This window comes from Lepidothrix coronata, unplaced genomic scaffold (genome assembly GCF_001604755.1).
Source record: "Lepidothrix coronata isolate B3197 unplaced genomic scaffold, Lepidothrix_coronata-1.0 Scaffold209, whole genome shotgun sequence".
NCBI lineage: Eukaryota > Metazoa > Chordata > Aves > Passeriformes > Pipridae > Lepidothrix > Lepidothrix coronata.
In genome coordinates this window covers 92873-107862 of record NW_016690389.1, presented here as the reverse complement: position 1 = coordinate 107862, position 14990 = coordinate 92873, and the positions used below count along the sequence as shown (strand labels likewise).

Below are 14990 nucleotides of genomic sequence, written 5' to 3'. Positions count from 1 at the left end.
CTATTTTCTGTTGCCTTGCATTCTCTCTTTTTTTTTTTTTTTTTTTTTTTTTTTTCCCCATACACTGCAGGTTATTTTCAACAATAGCTGTTGTCCTATATATGCCTGTAAAGTTCCTGACATATTTCCTAATGATATCTATCACTATGGTTACTATTATTACAGTTTTTCTCTGCCTCTCTTTTCTAATGCTTCTGTCTGTTGTATGTGGGCAGCTGCTGTCGGCAAATTCAGTTTTATACAATCTCACATCTTTCTTGAAAACTAAAGTCTGATAAGCATTAGAAACAGAATTCATCCCTAAATGACAATCCTCAGGGGCAGACAAACAACATGTTGTGAATTTTTAAAGTACGAATATGAAAAATGTACTTTTTGGTCAGGCTTTGCCATAAATATTTTGTTGCCCTATTGGCTCTGGCAGCAGACTCGCATTCTTTAATCCTTTTCAAATTTAAAGTGAAATTAGCGCAGGATCAAGGAGCGAAATCTGCAATTTGAAGTGGAACAAGCGCCCTGGCAGTGCAGGCTCCCTCAGCATTCCCACCCACAAGCGCAGGAGCTGACAGCATCTCACGTTGGTGTTACCCAGAGGTTGCAGACATACCCATCGGCACCATCCGTGCACTGTCCCCCGTGGAGGCAGGGCCGGCTGGCACACTCATCGATGTTGGTTTCGCAGAGCTCTCCCAGGAATCCCGGTGGGCAGGAGCAGGAGAAGCTCCCCAGGGAATCGTGGCAGGTCGCGCCGTTCAGGCATGGCTGTGACGAGCACTCATCTATTTCCAGCTCACAGTTTGTACCTTCAAAAGCAAAGAAAATAAGCAAACCCCAGAGCTGGGAGAGAGTTTTGGAGATCTCAGCAAGGACTGCTTGAAGTACAGGAGTCACATAATTTTTTTCTTTCTGTTTTTTAAGCAATTACCTATTTTTGAAAGGGATTTCCTCCTCAGTGTGCTTTGAAAGACTGTTTTTTTTCAAGGCTAAGGAGAATATACAAAAGATCAAGCCAGCTGTTATCACAAAAATCAGTAGAAACCCCACTTTTTATGGTAGCTTGAACACAGAAACAGGACGAGTTAATTTTCAGTTTATTCAAACGAGTACTGTTGCTGTTTACACAATACAGAAGTGACTAGTAATTTATTGATCTCATAAGAGTCCATTTAAAGCTGCACAGTTAATTGAATTCATTGGGAAGTGGCTTGTTTAGCTGTGGTTTATTGCTTTATCTTTTTTTTAAGATTAAGCAATGTGTAAATAAATGGGTCTATGGTGCAATGTGTGCAACAGGTCGGAATCTTGGAGGTAATTGATGTAACTAAGTCAGTTCTCAAATGACTTTATCTCTATTTTTGATATTTGACAGGTTAAATGTATACTCCCCTTTCTTACCGCTAGCGCAGTCCAGGAGACAATAGGAAAACTACATGATCACTGCCTTGCAGCTCCTGCTTTGACTATTTCAGGGGTTTGTATGCTTATGCACTTGTTTAGTGTTTTGAGCAATAGAGTAATATTTGTAAATACCTGCTAAGTCAATTTGTTTTAGCAGCTACAATATCAGCCACAAAACAGATGCAAGGTGGCAAATTATAACGAAGAAATTGCTTTGAAGTGGACTTGCTTATTCAGCTTACAAAGTAGCACAGTATTGTAAATTGTAAAATAGTTTGCAAGGGAATTTCCTACTTGAAAGAAAAACTGCAGCCCTCAGAATGGGTTCCTTTTTTTATTTTTCGGGTTTTTTTGTGGTAAGGGTGAAGTTTTCAGTACAGGATGATGGGGTAGACTTTCAAAAGATGGGAACAGACATTTGATGATGGGTATTACCCTAGCAATTTATTTAGGAGCTCACCTCTAATTCTTTCTTTATGCTGTTTTTGCCAGCTCTCTGCTGGTGTGAAATTTGTACGTTGTTACTCAGAGCATCTTTCTTATAACACTGAGATTGATAACATTGAGCACTGTTACTTCATTACTAATTTATTTTGATAGTTTTGAATGCAGAATATTTGTTTAAAGGGAAAAAAAAATCTCTACAATGGATATGTACCTGGAAATATCTTAAAATGCCAAAGCAAATTTTTCTGATGTTGACTAACAAGTATTTTTCATTGTATTTAAACATTAATGTGCAAGCTCATCTTTTCAGTAGTTAAGAAATATCACTGCTGTAATTTTAGAGAATATATTCTTTCAGTTCCTTGAGACCACATAGAGAACACTGGAAGGAGGGAAGTTGCCAGTCCTGTGCCCCCAGTTTAAGGTTCACTGATCGTCCAACCACTACTTTCAGTGGGAGCCTGCCGCGAGACCACAGCACAGGAACGCTCTCTTACGGCTTTATGGTAATGTACATTACATCCAGATATAGTAAGCAGTCCCTCTGTGGTCATTGCCCTGTGAATTCACTGTAATTATAAACAATGTGTTTGCAGAAGTGTGTCTAGTGACCGTAAATCTGCCAGAGCTTGTTAACAGCTTACTGCGAACACTAAAAATCATGTGACAAAACAAGCACTGTTCGACTGATCCTCAGCTCAGCCAAATTTAAAACTACAGGCCTGAGAACAGCCTGACAATTAACATGAGAACATAGCGTTGCTGTTTTGGTTCACGTCTTTAATCTATCAAGCCCAGTAACCTGCCTTCGGCAATGTTGCCTCAGAAGAAAACTTATCTCTGTATAATGCATCCAGCCAATGCGATGTGCCATGCAAATGGGGGGGATTCCTTCCCAGCCTCTGCTGAATTGGCTGTCAGGCTTTCTTATATGTGTAGAAGAGAGATGAAAAGATTAGATCTGCATTTTCACCTCAGTCTAACGTTCTGTCATAAATATGCTGTATGCCAAATATCATATGCCAGAGAGGAAGGAGTGAGCCAGCGAGCCCTGCCACAGCTATTGCACAGGGCTGCACCATCATGAGCTAAGGCACCCCATCCTAGGGCAGGCAGAGCCTCTCAGCAGGTACTGAACCACACAAGCAGTTTGAATTGAAAAACTGTGAAGGTTCTTAGGAGTCATATTCATAACTTTTTCAGTTTCTTTGAAGAACTAAGATTATTTCTTACACTGCTTGCTTTTCCAATGAGTCCTACTGTGTGTTTCTTTGTACAGCCCCAGTCAATAAAAAGTAAAAGCAGGTGGGGATGAAGGACACACAGCCAATGTTTTCAAACTTTGATGCCTATAGATACAGTGTAAAAACACCTTCTGGTCAAAGATACGAGGGATTTGCAGGCTCAGTGTAGTTCCAGGAGGATCTGCACATTCTTATTATGGCTGGAAATTGATAAGCAGGTCACCCTTTCTGCTCTCCTGAACTGTAGTATTGTGCTTGTGCACACCATGCAGAGGGCTGTCCTCACATTCCTCAGTCTGTATAAAGTTATCTTGCATGGCATCAACTGGATGGAGAGTGTCACATAACTATTTTTGAAGGGAGAGGAAGAGAGTTACATCAAAAATTGGACAGGGGAAAGAAATTAGTTTCTGGGAGCAAGGCTTGTCCTCGCTTGCATGCAGGTCTGTGCTAAGGACCCACACCTGTGTGCATGCACAGGTGTAAATTGTTACAGGTTTTACACTGCACTACGCAGACAAAATTGGAGGAGAAGAGCAAGGCTAAATCCAGCGAAAGATGTTGGTCCTGTGATGTTATGAGCTGCAACAAGCATACCCTGGATGTGTGTGCCCACTGCTAATCTTTAGTTTGAAAGCCTTGGACATGTGGCAAATACCACTGGACTCCTCTCATGCCACAGCCTTACGCTTGAGAATCTCAGCAGAGCTGATAACCTGGGCTGAATCCTCTGCTCAGGCTGGCTGGGACACAAGGTGGGGAGTGCTGGTTTGAAACTGAAAAGCTGAGGAAGGAAACAGGCTTTTCACTTTGCTGGCAATTGCTGCTGGATAGACCACGTTGTTTGCTATTGATACCCACAACAATATGGACATGAGCTTGTTGGGAAGTGAGACCTGTACTTGAGGTACTTCATCCCATGGTAGAGGCTGCTGTGCCCCTGCTTGCCTTTAAATACCTAAGACTTATTTATGATGCATCTATTCTTAATATTTGCATGGCATATACATTATTGATGAGAATACTGAATGAGAACTTAAGAGATCTATAAGGAATAATTTCTTCATATTCTACAGACTTCATCCCAGAGGTGGTCACATCATAGTAAAAAGTATTGCCAAAAGAACAAATCTAGCTCATTGCACCTATTTTTGTCTGCCACTGAAATACTTTCTCCTGCTGCTATCTTAGGCTGAGACTAGGTTGTGAAGCAGCCATGCACTCCTGTTAGTTCACGCTGAAATGTTCACTGGCAATGGAGGATTGGCTTCAGGAAGGTAATTAATGCACCTAGCTGTGGGTAATAATAGGCTCTTATACCGTGCTCTGTTGGGGTGAATTAAAAGCAAGTGCAATTAGTGCAATGGGGGAAAAATGCAATTGATTAAGGTAGCCAGCAAAACTTCAACAAACCAATTGAGCTTCATTATTTAACAGCTGCATGGCACATGTCTTGTAAATAATTTCACACATGCAGAACATTATCATAGAAACTGCAGATTTCATGCTAAATTTTCCAATCTTTGGCTCTTGGTGCGTTCTAACCTCTTCCATTTGTGTAAGAATTATGTGTGACATTTCTCAGCTATTTTAAGAAGTGCTGCAGCATACCAATCACACAAAATAGCAGTCACAGGCCATGAAACTAGTAGCAATTGCAGCCAGTAACTCATGGATTTGGTTAACATTGATGCTATAGAATAACTCTATGTTCTCTACCTGCAAATCAAGAGATATAACCTTTTTTACATCTTAGGGAAATGAGATGAGGCTGGATGACTTCCCACAGTAATTCATGGTGTCAGGCCAGGATAATAATGGTTGGCAAGATCCCCTGACAGAGTAAATGAGGGGTTTTATTACCAGTGGGGACACGTTGGGGCTTTCATCCAGTAATCCCTCTGGCTTGTGCATTTAGCACAACTCACAGCAAGGTGCAAAAAAACAACAAAAAGAATGCTTCTGATAAACCATTTTGTTAAGTACCTTTTAAAGTGAATATTTTACTGCTGGAGGAATGGTCTGCTACTCCTCTATAGAATTACCATGATTAATCTCTTTGCTACTGGAAATGTTGTTGAAGCTGTATGTCAAAAAACTGCAGCCTCTTCTGCTGTGCCTTTTAGACCTCTTCTCCCTCCTTGGTTCTCTATTCATTTCTTAACTCTGCTTGTGCAGTGTGTGGAGTGTTTGGTGACATTGCTTGATTTTTGGTGAGAGTGGAGAGCATTAGCCAGGGAAACAGCAGAATTTCATGATGAAAGTGGAGCGACTCCAGCAGAGTAACTTTCCTCCAGCAGTTTGTGTTGACCTAAATTTTCATTTCTTTTTGTTTGGGTTTTATTATTTCATTATGTTTTCTCTTTCTTTGTCTCTAAGGTGTATATTCTGCCTCTTTCAAACTGAGTTTCTGGACTATGGATCCAGGCCTGGACCCCACTAACAGCGCCAGTTAAACAAATACAGTTTCCTGAATACAACAGGAGGTCTGGGCTGAGTCTGATCATTGCAGAGTAACCATGCTGGTTGTTAATAGGTTTTTCCTTCCTTATGCTCTTCGGCTTTCCCCCAGTTGTGTAGTTTTCTCCTCAGCTGGCCTGGGCTCCGACACCCGCTGGCAGCAGCGGGGTGGCAGGAAGGTAACAAGCTTCCTTCAAATAACATTCTCCATGCTCATAAGGGATATTAACTGAGGGCTGGCTTCCAACGAGTGCTGTGTCAGACACAGGAAAGCTGCTTGTTACCTCTGACTTCCTCTCCTGCACAGGGATTTGGGGATGGAGCTGTAAACCACATCTCTTATTTCTTATTCATTTGAATCACTTGAAGCCATAGATGTTTTTTCGTCCTCTTTTTGCTGTATGACTTTTTTTTTTCTTTGCTTACCTGACTGGCAATCTATCACTAAAATGCCTCCCCTTTTCTCCTTTTAATGATTCAGTGTGCTACCTCTCACAGTCCTACCCCTGAATACAGCTTTGAAATCTGAAGGGAGCTGTCTTCTGACAAGAATTATATGTTTTCCAGTAGAGGAAGTAAGGAAGAAAAATCACACCAGTACCTTAAAAACGGAGCTACATAAAATAGGATTATCAAAAAAATGGGCAGTTTGGGAACATAACACTTTCTTTTCTGTGTAACTTACATAATATTCTAGTTGCAAATGAGTCCTTTGTTTCTGAGAAGGGCAGAGGAGAGGAAGTAAATGTGAAACATCTAGGTTTAAGAGTGCAGTTTTTCTTATTAGATCTAATTTTTAATTCTGTCAAATATAGCTTTTGATCCCCAGACAAAAACTACATATAGCATTCTGAAGACCTGCATTTTGAGAATGTTTCTTTTAAAAGAAAAGTTTGTCTAGCCCTGTGACATCGCTTGATGTTCACAAAACTGATGTGTAGATGTTGGTAAATAATGAGATTTCTTTAATCCTTCCTTTTCTGATATCAGTAGTTCACAGCGATATAGTAATCCATAAGGTACCAACAGCCATTGGTGCTGAGGCTGAAGGCAAGGTGGTAATGCAGATATGGCTAAATAAATGTATGGTTGAGGGAGTTAAACTTGGAACACGAATTATAATGGTTCTATACAATGAAAGGTAAAGTTGTTTTAATAGTGCTTACCCGTGAACCCAAGTGGACAGATGCAGTCATAGTGTCCTATCTGGTTAAGACACGTTGCCCCATTCAGGCACGGATCTGAGACACACTCATTCACTTCCAGGTCACAGTGCTTGCCTTGGTAGCCTGGGACACAGTAGCAGGAATATTCATCGACCCCATCCCTGCACACTGCTCCGTTATGGCACGGTTCGGAAATGCATTCATCCAAATCCATCTCGCAGAGTGTTCCTGTGTATCCTGCACTACACAGGCAGGTGGGCCCAGTCAGGCTGTTTTGGCAGGTGCCTCCATGCTCACAAGGATTTGTGTCACATGCGCTGTCAGGGGTTTCACAGGGGCACTCGCAGGTAAAGCTGAGGTTTCCAGCAGAGCCTAAACAGGTCGCATTTTGGAGACAGGGGTTTGAGAAGCAAGGACTGGAGGTTTTGTTACAGAGTTCCTCCACGCTGTCCACTGACGCTTCTGCACAACGGCAAGGGTCATCTTTACGACTAGTAATGCACGTAGAGTTCTTTTGGCAAGAGTTTGACAGGCACCTGGAATCATTCCTCGTGCAAAGTGACTCTAGAAAGGAAAAGCAAAAAAGCACTGGGAGTAACCAAGAGTGAAAGAAGTGTAGTTCTTAACATAACTGTGCTTCAAAACCAGCAGCTCCAATTGTTGGCTGTTGAGATGCATTAGTGGACTAATAAATGTAAAATGAAAACAATTATGAAAATTGAGTAGGTTGTAATTTCCTGTTCTCGCCTCTTCCAACAGCCATGGTCTGGAGTGTCAGGATTTCTTAGCACTATGAGTATAGTTGCAACAATATTGGTAGTTGTCAACCGATATCCAACAATATGGAATGCATTTATACTTACGACTTTTTTTTTTTACTAGAGAAAGGAGTTGAACCCCTTTTTTCAGTTCCATACCACTTTGAATACTTTTGTGGTTGAAGTTTTTTGTATTAGATTTCACAAAGCTAAATTACTCAGCTGCAGTTACAGCTCAAGTAAGCAGTTCAAACCATCATGTACTTTGATTCTGATTTCCTGATTCGAAATAGTAATTTGACAGCTGTGCAGCATTTCCACCACAAAGAATCTCCCAAACACCTGAGATGCAAGCCCTCTGAGAGCCTTCCAGCCTCTGAGGCTGGAAGGACTCAGTGAACATGGTGTAAACATGTTCCTTACCCTCTGGGAATTGAGCTCCTGGCAGTAATTAAAGGCCACTTGGATTTTAGCATTGCTGCTGTAAAGGCTGACAATAGCAAAAGCTACTTCTCACTTCCCGGTCAAGGAGGGGTGAGCTGTTACCAGCATTGTTCAGAACCCACTGCTGACATACACTGAAGCAGCTGAATCTTGGCCAAGACTCCATGAAATAAAGCTGAACGTTCCTTTCCGAGACAAGATAGCAATTCAGAAGGGAAAGACTAGTGAGCTGGAGAATGAAAATTGCATTAAACAATCTATGTGATAGTCCTGTAAACATCCTTTTCTCTTTGTTCAGTTTATACTTTTATTCCAGAGTCTTGTTTGGATATATGAAGGGTATGTGTATTCTACAGCAGTTACTTGAAAACAAATGGCAAAGCAGTGTATATTTATGCAAACAGGGTGTTGTGGATGAGCTGAACTTCTTAGAGAAATTCAGACCCACTGATCATCAGTCTTTCAATTCTTCTCAGTTCTTGAACTGAGAGTCAGGAGAGGACACAAAAGAGATGGAATGGGCCACTGAAAGAGAAGTGGTGAGTAGAGATGCTTATCAATAACTGGAGTTAGACCAGTGCTAATAAAGGCCTGGGACAGATCCCTGGCCAGAAAAGTGATAGACATGGGTTGGTCACCTGAGGATAGCAAAAAAACAAACACTGATGACTGTCAGAGAATACAAACTGACTGGGGAGGGTGTGTTTTTATAATGTGTATTTTAATATTATATATATATATAAATATAATTTAATCTGTTTTTTTCTAGGAGGTGGGAGTGGAGAAGGAAAGTGTCAGAAGGCTTTACTAGCTGAGGAAAGACTGCTTATGTAGATAAGACACCAAGATAATAAATGGAAAGGTTGGAAAAGTTATCTGTGCATCACTGTTGTACTTTCTGACTTTAGATGTACACAGGAGCAACAGTGCCTCTGAGAATTAAAAGCAGCAGTCTGAATGAACTTGATGTTCATGAATAGGTACATTTACCAAGTCAAATAACTAACTGATACTTGTTTGAACAAGTAGAATAAAGATTATGTAGTAACATTGATAGTAACCAGGATTTAAAACAAGCAGTGGTTTTAAGGATTACATAGGAATAGTTTCTGATTGTTTCTTTTGGGGTGTTGCATCTATAAGTAAAAATGTGAGAAATATTTTTGTTTGAAACGTTTTGAGCTGTTGTCAAGTGCACATATACATCTGAGATGCAGAGGAGAAATTTCTAGAAAAATTATGGTCTTTGCTTGGTAAAGATTGTCTTTATTTAATGCAGGCTATGATAGATCTGATTAAGAAAGGAAGTTAACATTGACTTGCAGGAGGAGAACTGGAGCATTACCTAATGTTCTTCAAAGGAAAACAAGACAAAAATAGTACTTCTGATTTAGCCTGCTCTTAAAATGGCCATTCCCAAGCCTGTTAACAATCAGTTTTACACTGGAAGCAGATATTCCATCCTAATGAGGTGTCAGTTGTATTTCCTCCAGGTTTGACTGAATGTAAAATTCAAGACATTGGTTATGATGTACTGACTTGCACCACAATCAGCAGTAACATAGTCTCTTCTCCTCCTCAGCACACCCTCATGCATGTTCTGATGTCCTGGTTTGCATAGTTTTGTATATTACTCATGCATTTAGTTTTTTTTCTTTAGCCTGAATAATACAGAGCTTGCTGTAATCTATTAATTACAGCTAAAAGGAGCAAAACTGTGGTCCTTAGGAACTTCTGCACCTCACATTTTCCTTGGGATTACACAACTTTAGAGAGCTTTCCTTTCAGTCTGTGTAGCTACTTAAAATTCATTAAAATATATGTTTGAGGAAACATTGCAAATTTGAAGAAATTAACTATGATTAAGTTATAATGTTGTCTAGTACTGTACTGTGTAAGCTACAAGAGGTGAGGTCAATCATTTGAGTGCTTCTTATGTAGGACCACTGTGACATTATTACTGCTTTTCCAGAGATAATTTGCATGCAACAGCTCAGTTTGTTATAAAGACTGTGTGTGAGAGAGCATGAAGCATTTGCCAGTTTGCAGTTTTGATAGCAACATGCTAGCTGTGAGCACTGCTTAAAAAGCTTCATAGCTCTGTGAGGCAGCAGTAGTGGATGGAAAATGAGAGAAGAGGGCAGACAGCCCTAAAAGCACTGTCTGTTTGTAGTGAAGGCAACCAATCTGTCTCCGAGGTGATATCACTATGGGAAAAAAAATGAAACAGAAAACCTTTCCTGTTTTTTTTTTTTTAAACCAGTATCTTAATTTCAACTCCTTTGGCTTTTATAAAACAAATTTCTTATTCAGAAATTGCCAACAGACAATTCAATAAAGTATCCCTAGAGGATACTTTGATTTGTACTACAAGTTTACAGTGAAGCAATAATAATATTGGAGTTCTGTCTTCATTTTAAAGCACTGTGCATGGTTTTTATTATTTGTATAATTTTTGAGGAAAACCACAGGAGTTATGAAGGTCTTAGCAAAGATGTAACCACTGTTGAGTTTTAGCTTATTTGTGGTTTAAAGGCTGGGACTGGGAGTTTTTGTTAGGGGTGCTGTTTTGTCTCAGCAGCAAAATTGCATCTCGAAAAGGTGATCATCAAAAGGTATGCAGTTATCATACCATAGTTATCACGGTATGGAGTTCATAAGGACATTTCCATGACTTTTTTTTTTTAATTGTATTACTAAATGATGTGACTGCTTCAGATATCATTGGATCCTGGACTGCTAGTTAAAACCCCAGTTTCCCCCTCTTTCAGGTAAGCTATTTACGCTACTTCCCTTCCTGCCCTAGTTTCCCTGCTGCTCTGGAGTCATATGGAAGAGTGGATTTGGGAACCTACTGAGCTACTGAGGGCTGTGTGGAAATGAGAGAGGAAGAAGAGTGTAGAAGGTGGAAGCTTTCACATGCTCTGTGATGCATTGTGATGATGCAAAGTCTGGCTTAGTTTAAGTGGAGGCCTAAAGAATATTCTCTACTCCATTTGCAGAAAGAGCTCCAAAGGGTCAGAAATGTTTCAGTGTTTTGGGGAGCTTGATTTTTGGCAAGGTTGCAGCAGGATAACCAGGAAAGGCCTCATGCTCCACCTCGGATATGTAGAGGAGTTGTTTTTGTTCTTAAGCAATTAAGGTCACTTCAGCAGTGACTTGTTCTGACAGTCTTAAAACTTGTATGTAACATTAGAATAATGGAAACAAAATGCTGATCACTTTGAATTTACACTGACTGACACTTCAGGTAATTATCAGTCTCTTTATAAACATTGGTACATTAATCTAATTATGAGAGGATTTAGTGCCAAGCATTTTGCCCCATGGTTAAATCCTTGTGATGCAGATGAGATGGTTGGCAGTGAAATTCTTTGCAGTAAAGCTTGCCATCTACTGGCACATCACCCGTACTACCAGAAACAGGGCAATACCTGCAGCTTTTACAAGAGCTGGCACAAACGACTAAGTATAACAAATGCCAAAAAGAAAACAGCAATTTTTTTCTCTCTTGGAGAAGATTGTTTAAATTCACTGATGTGATCTTATTAGTGTACGAATAATTGAGCTTATATAGCTAATCAGCACTAAAAATGCATGATTTTGACCGCCAAAGACTTCTGAATGATCAGAAACCACTGCAGTAATACAAAACAACTTTTATGATGTTAGAAATTCATGAAAATGAGGATAGAAGGGAAAAATTAAATTAGTGGGAAAGTTAACATAAATGGGGCAGGGGTTTTGAAATGGCAAAAGCATTTTGGCACAGATCACCTGATGCCTGACAAGGAAACTATTCTTCCTCAGTAAAGCAGGTAATTTTGAAGAGCTTGTCTGTATATCTTTGCTGAAAACTTCGAGGGTTTCTTTTCCAGATCCTGTTTGAATCAGAGACTTACAGAATTCATGTCTACTTTTCAGAATATTCTTCTAACTTAATTAGAGCAAATCTAAAGTGAATTGATAATCCCCAATTCTGAGAATTGGATTAGCAATCACAGCCACTCAAAGCCTCCGAACAAAACCTATCAAACTGTGTTGGGCTCTTTGTGTCACAAATGTCTTTCAGCAAAGACTTATTCTTTAAGGACACGACTCTTCCTACGAGTTGGTGAAATATCATAATCAGCAGCAGCATTTAAAATTAAGTTTCAATCACTGCTAATCACGTTGTTATGAACCAGAGTTCGCTTGGCTGTGGTCATGCCTGCACTTTGCTAATCATCTCATCGTGCCTGGAGGCTGCTTGTAATTTGCAATGCTGTTCTTTAAATGTGCCTTCTGCCCCTGAAGGAGGACTCTAAGCTTCACAGAAGCTTTCAATACTAACAGCTTCAGAATCTTTTACATATGCTGCCGAGATTTTCTGACCTTCTTAGCAGAGCCAGTCTATCTTCTAGGGGAAAAAAAAATCTATGATAAGATAGATTTTATTGGGCTTTCACTGATGATTTTATTGGGCTTTGAGAACTTTTTTTTTTTTTCAACAAAGAGTTATTACTTCGCACATTTGAATTAAAACTACGAAGGTACACCTGCTAGCGCAGATAAAGCTGTTCAGAATAAAATGTGACTTTTTACTAACTCATACATTTTGGAAAGAAATAGATAGCAAAAATCCCTGGTCTATGAGTTGAGAAATTAAATTTTAAAAATACTCCTAAGGGGAAAAAAAAATATTAAACCACAATAGCAAGATGTGTTCTTTAAAAAAAACCAAAACCAACCAACCAAAAAAAAACCACCCAGAAAAACAGCCCAGAAAAAGTATGTTATGTGTAGGGTTGGGGTTTTGTGTGTTTGTTTTTTAGGAGGTTTTTTTGTTTTAATTTGCTAGAATGGCTTATATAATTGGCATCTCGGTTGTGCTCGGTCACTAGAAAGATTAAATTTCATTGTGATAAATGAAGCAACCGTTGCTTCTCTTAGTGCTATTACTTCAATCTGTATTCTGTTGAATCAAAACCAGCATACAGCATTTGTTCACAGTTGAAGGCTTACATTGTGATCAAATAAGCTCACTAAAAAAGTCACAGATAACATGACAGTAGCAAGGGTTTAGATAGCCCAGTGTCTGGAGTTAGAAACAAGAACCTTCAGTGCTTGTGTTCATTACTTGTTTGAAACTTGCCCTTGGGATTTTAAAACAAGTGTGCGAATCTGAGTCACTGAAATATCAAGCTCTGTGACTTTACTGAGATCTTGAAATAATTATCATTTAACTGGAAATATTAAAATATTGCCCAAGGCATTTAGTGCCGCATTGAAGAGTGCATGGCTTTGGTGTAACTAAGCATCTCTCCATTTATCTGCACTGCACCATGACACAAAAAATACAGTTCATCACTATGACAATAACTTCCCTGCAAAGACGGCCTTAGAAAGTTGTGCAGATATGTACTTAATCTTGATGTATCTCGAAGAACTAGGGAAGAGACGAGCACAGATGCATAATCAACAGTGACGGAGATTGGGATCAGACACCTTCACCGTGGACTGAAAGGCAGAGATGCCACTCATGGATCAGCATTTTGCAGATGGGGAAGGAAAGGACAGGAAACCGTGCTGTTCTGGAAAAAACCAAGCCAGGTAAGGGGCTATTTTAGCCTTGAAAATAGCTTTTCCATGGAGATTCTCTGTGAACAGATCACTTCAGTTTTTGCACATAGTTTTGATTTCCAGACTAAAGTCTCAAACTTTCTAAATATTGCACTAACACTATTTTATCCCTTCCCATCTCCCATTACCTTTGTATTACCATCTTAATTATTTAATGTAATGAGTAGCTTGTAGTTGCTGTGGTGCCATTTCTCCTCTGCAAGCTTCACCTATAAGGAAAGCGCCAGCCACAGGACCTGACCTGCTCTGTCCACAGCTGGAATTATTATTAGTCAGTCTTCTCAATGGAAAAGCATACCTTGGGAAGGGATGAACAAACTTTTGCCAAACAAGCCAACACTTGTTGTTGTGTCTACAAATAGTGTGGTCATAAAGAGTTAATCCTGAATCTTTAACTTCAATTGTGTGTCCAAAACATCCCAGCATGTTGTTATAGAAACCACTTTCGGGCTTTAAATCTTGAATCATGGTTATTACCATAGTAACCACCATTGCACACAGGCAGAAAAAAAAAAGGGTGGTTACACAAATATTCCATTTCTATCAAAAAAGCCAAATTTTTTTGTAAATACATTTATATCAGCAAAACCAAGGAAACTAAATTAACAACTTAATTTCTGAAGCAAAATATGGGGTATTAGTGTAATAGTAACAACTCAACAGCATTAAAATTTTAAACTGCTCTTTAGGCAACCCTTCAGTTTTAAAGTTATTTTTGTTTGAAATTACAAGAACTGGTTATTAAATCAATGTCTCCATTTCATGATTGCCCAAACCTTTCCACAAGCTCACAGTGATTTGGTGCTGCTCCCTCAGAATGAAGGCTGCTACTGCTGGCTGTCATTGTCCTTCACTCTCTTTTAACCTTTGTGCCATCCCAGACTTCTTACCCCACAAGCACTTCAGCAGCAGCAGCATCAGTCCTTACAGTGTCAGTCTTTACAGCTGCACCTACTGACTGCACTGAGCACTACAGCAATGGGACTGGCTGTCCCAAATACACAAAACAAACATCTCAAAAATTAGGTAAATGGGTTCTTTACTTCTAAAAGTAAATACCTTTTGGTTCTCACTTTATTTTGCATCGTATCCTAGTGTCTGTGGTGGGAACAGGAGGAGAATCAGGCCAAGGAGTTCAACAGAGCTCCTATAGATTTAATTTTTGGAGGATTTTGGTTGGACATCAAGGTGCAGTGCTACTGGCAATGCAAATAGACTGGTTTCTAATGTGAGTGAAAGAGTTTTTGCGCTGCTTTTTACCTTTATGTTTAGCACTACAGCACTCCAGTCTAAGTCAGTAGTGCATAGGGATCATTGTGCTTTTACTGTGCACAGATATTTTTGTTTGTATAAGATGCAGGACAGTGGCTGATATCCATCATAGTAAATGATGTGCATACTGATGTAGAAACTGAACTGATTTCTGCTGCAGTTGGGGAGATACTGCCTGT

At 39.7% G+C, this 14990-nt stretch overlaps 2 protein-coding genes across 2 annotated transcripts in view; one reads left to right on the top strand and one right to left on the bottom strand.

Annotated features, from left to right (window-relative positions):
* Nucleotides 1-14990, bottom strand: part of CRB1 (crumbs 1, cell polarity complex component) — a 100024-nt gene that overhangs the window by 66979 nt on the left and 18055 nt on the right. Inside the window, exons 2-3 of the mRNA XM_017832918.1 lie at nt 6716-7279; nt 608-803 (exon numbers count right to left, since the gene is read on the bottom strand). Coding sequence (XP_017688407.1) covers nt 608-803; nt 6716-7279 — 760 coding nt within the window. The remainder of the gene's footprint in view (nt 1-607; nt 804-6715; nt 7280-14990) is intronic.
* Nucleotides 10640-14990, top strand: part of ZBTB41 (zinc finger and BTB domain containing 41) — a 55568-nt gene continuing 51217 nt past the window's right edge. Inside the window, exons 1-2 of the mRNA XM_017832914.1 lie at nt 10640-10688; nt 13344-13509. The gene's annotated coding sequence lies outside the window, so the exon portion shown is untranslated. The remainder of the gene's footprint in view (nt 10689-13343; nt 13510-14990) is intronic.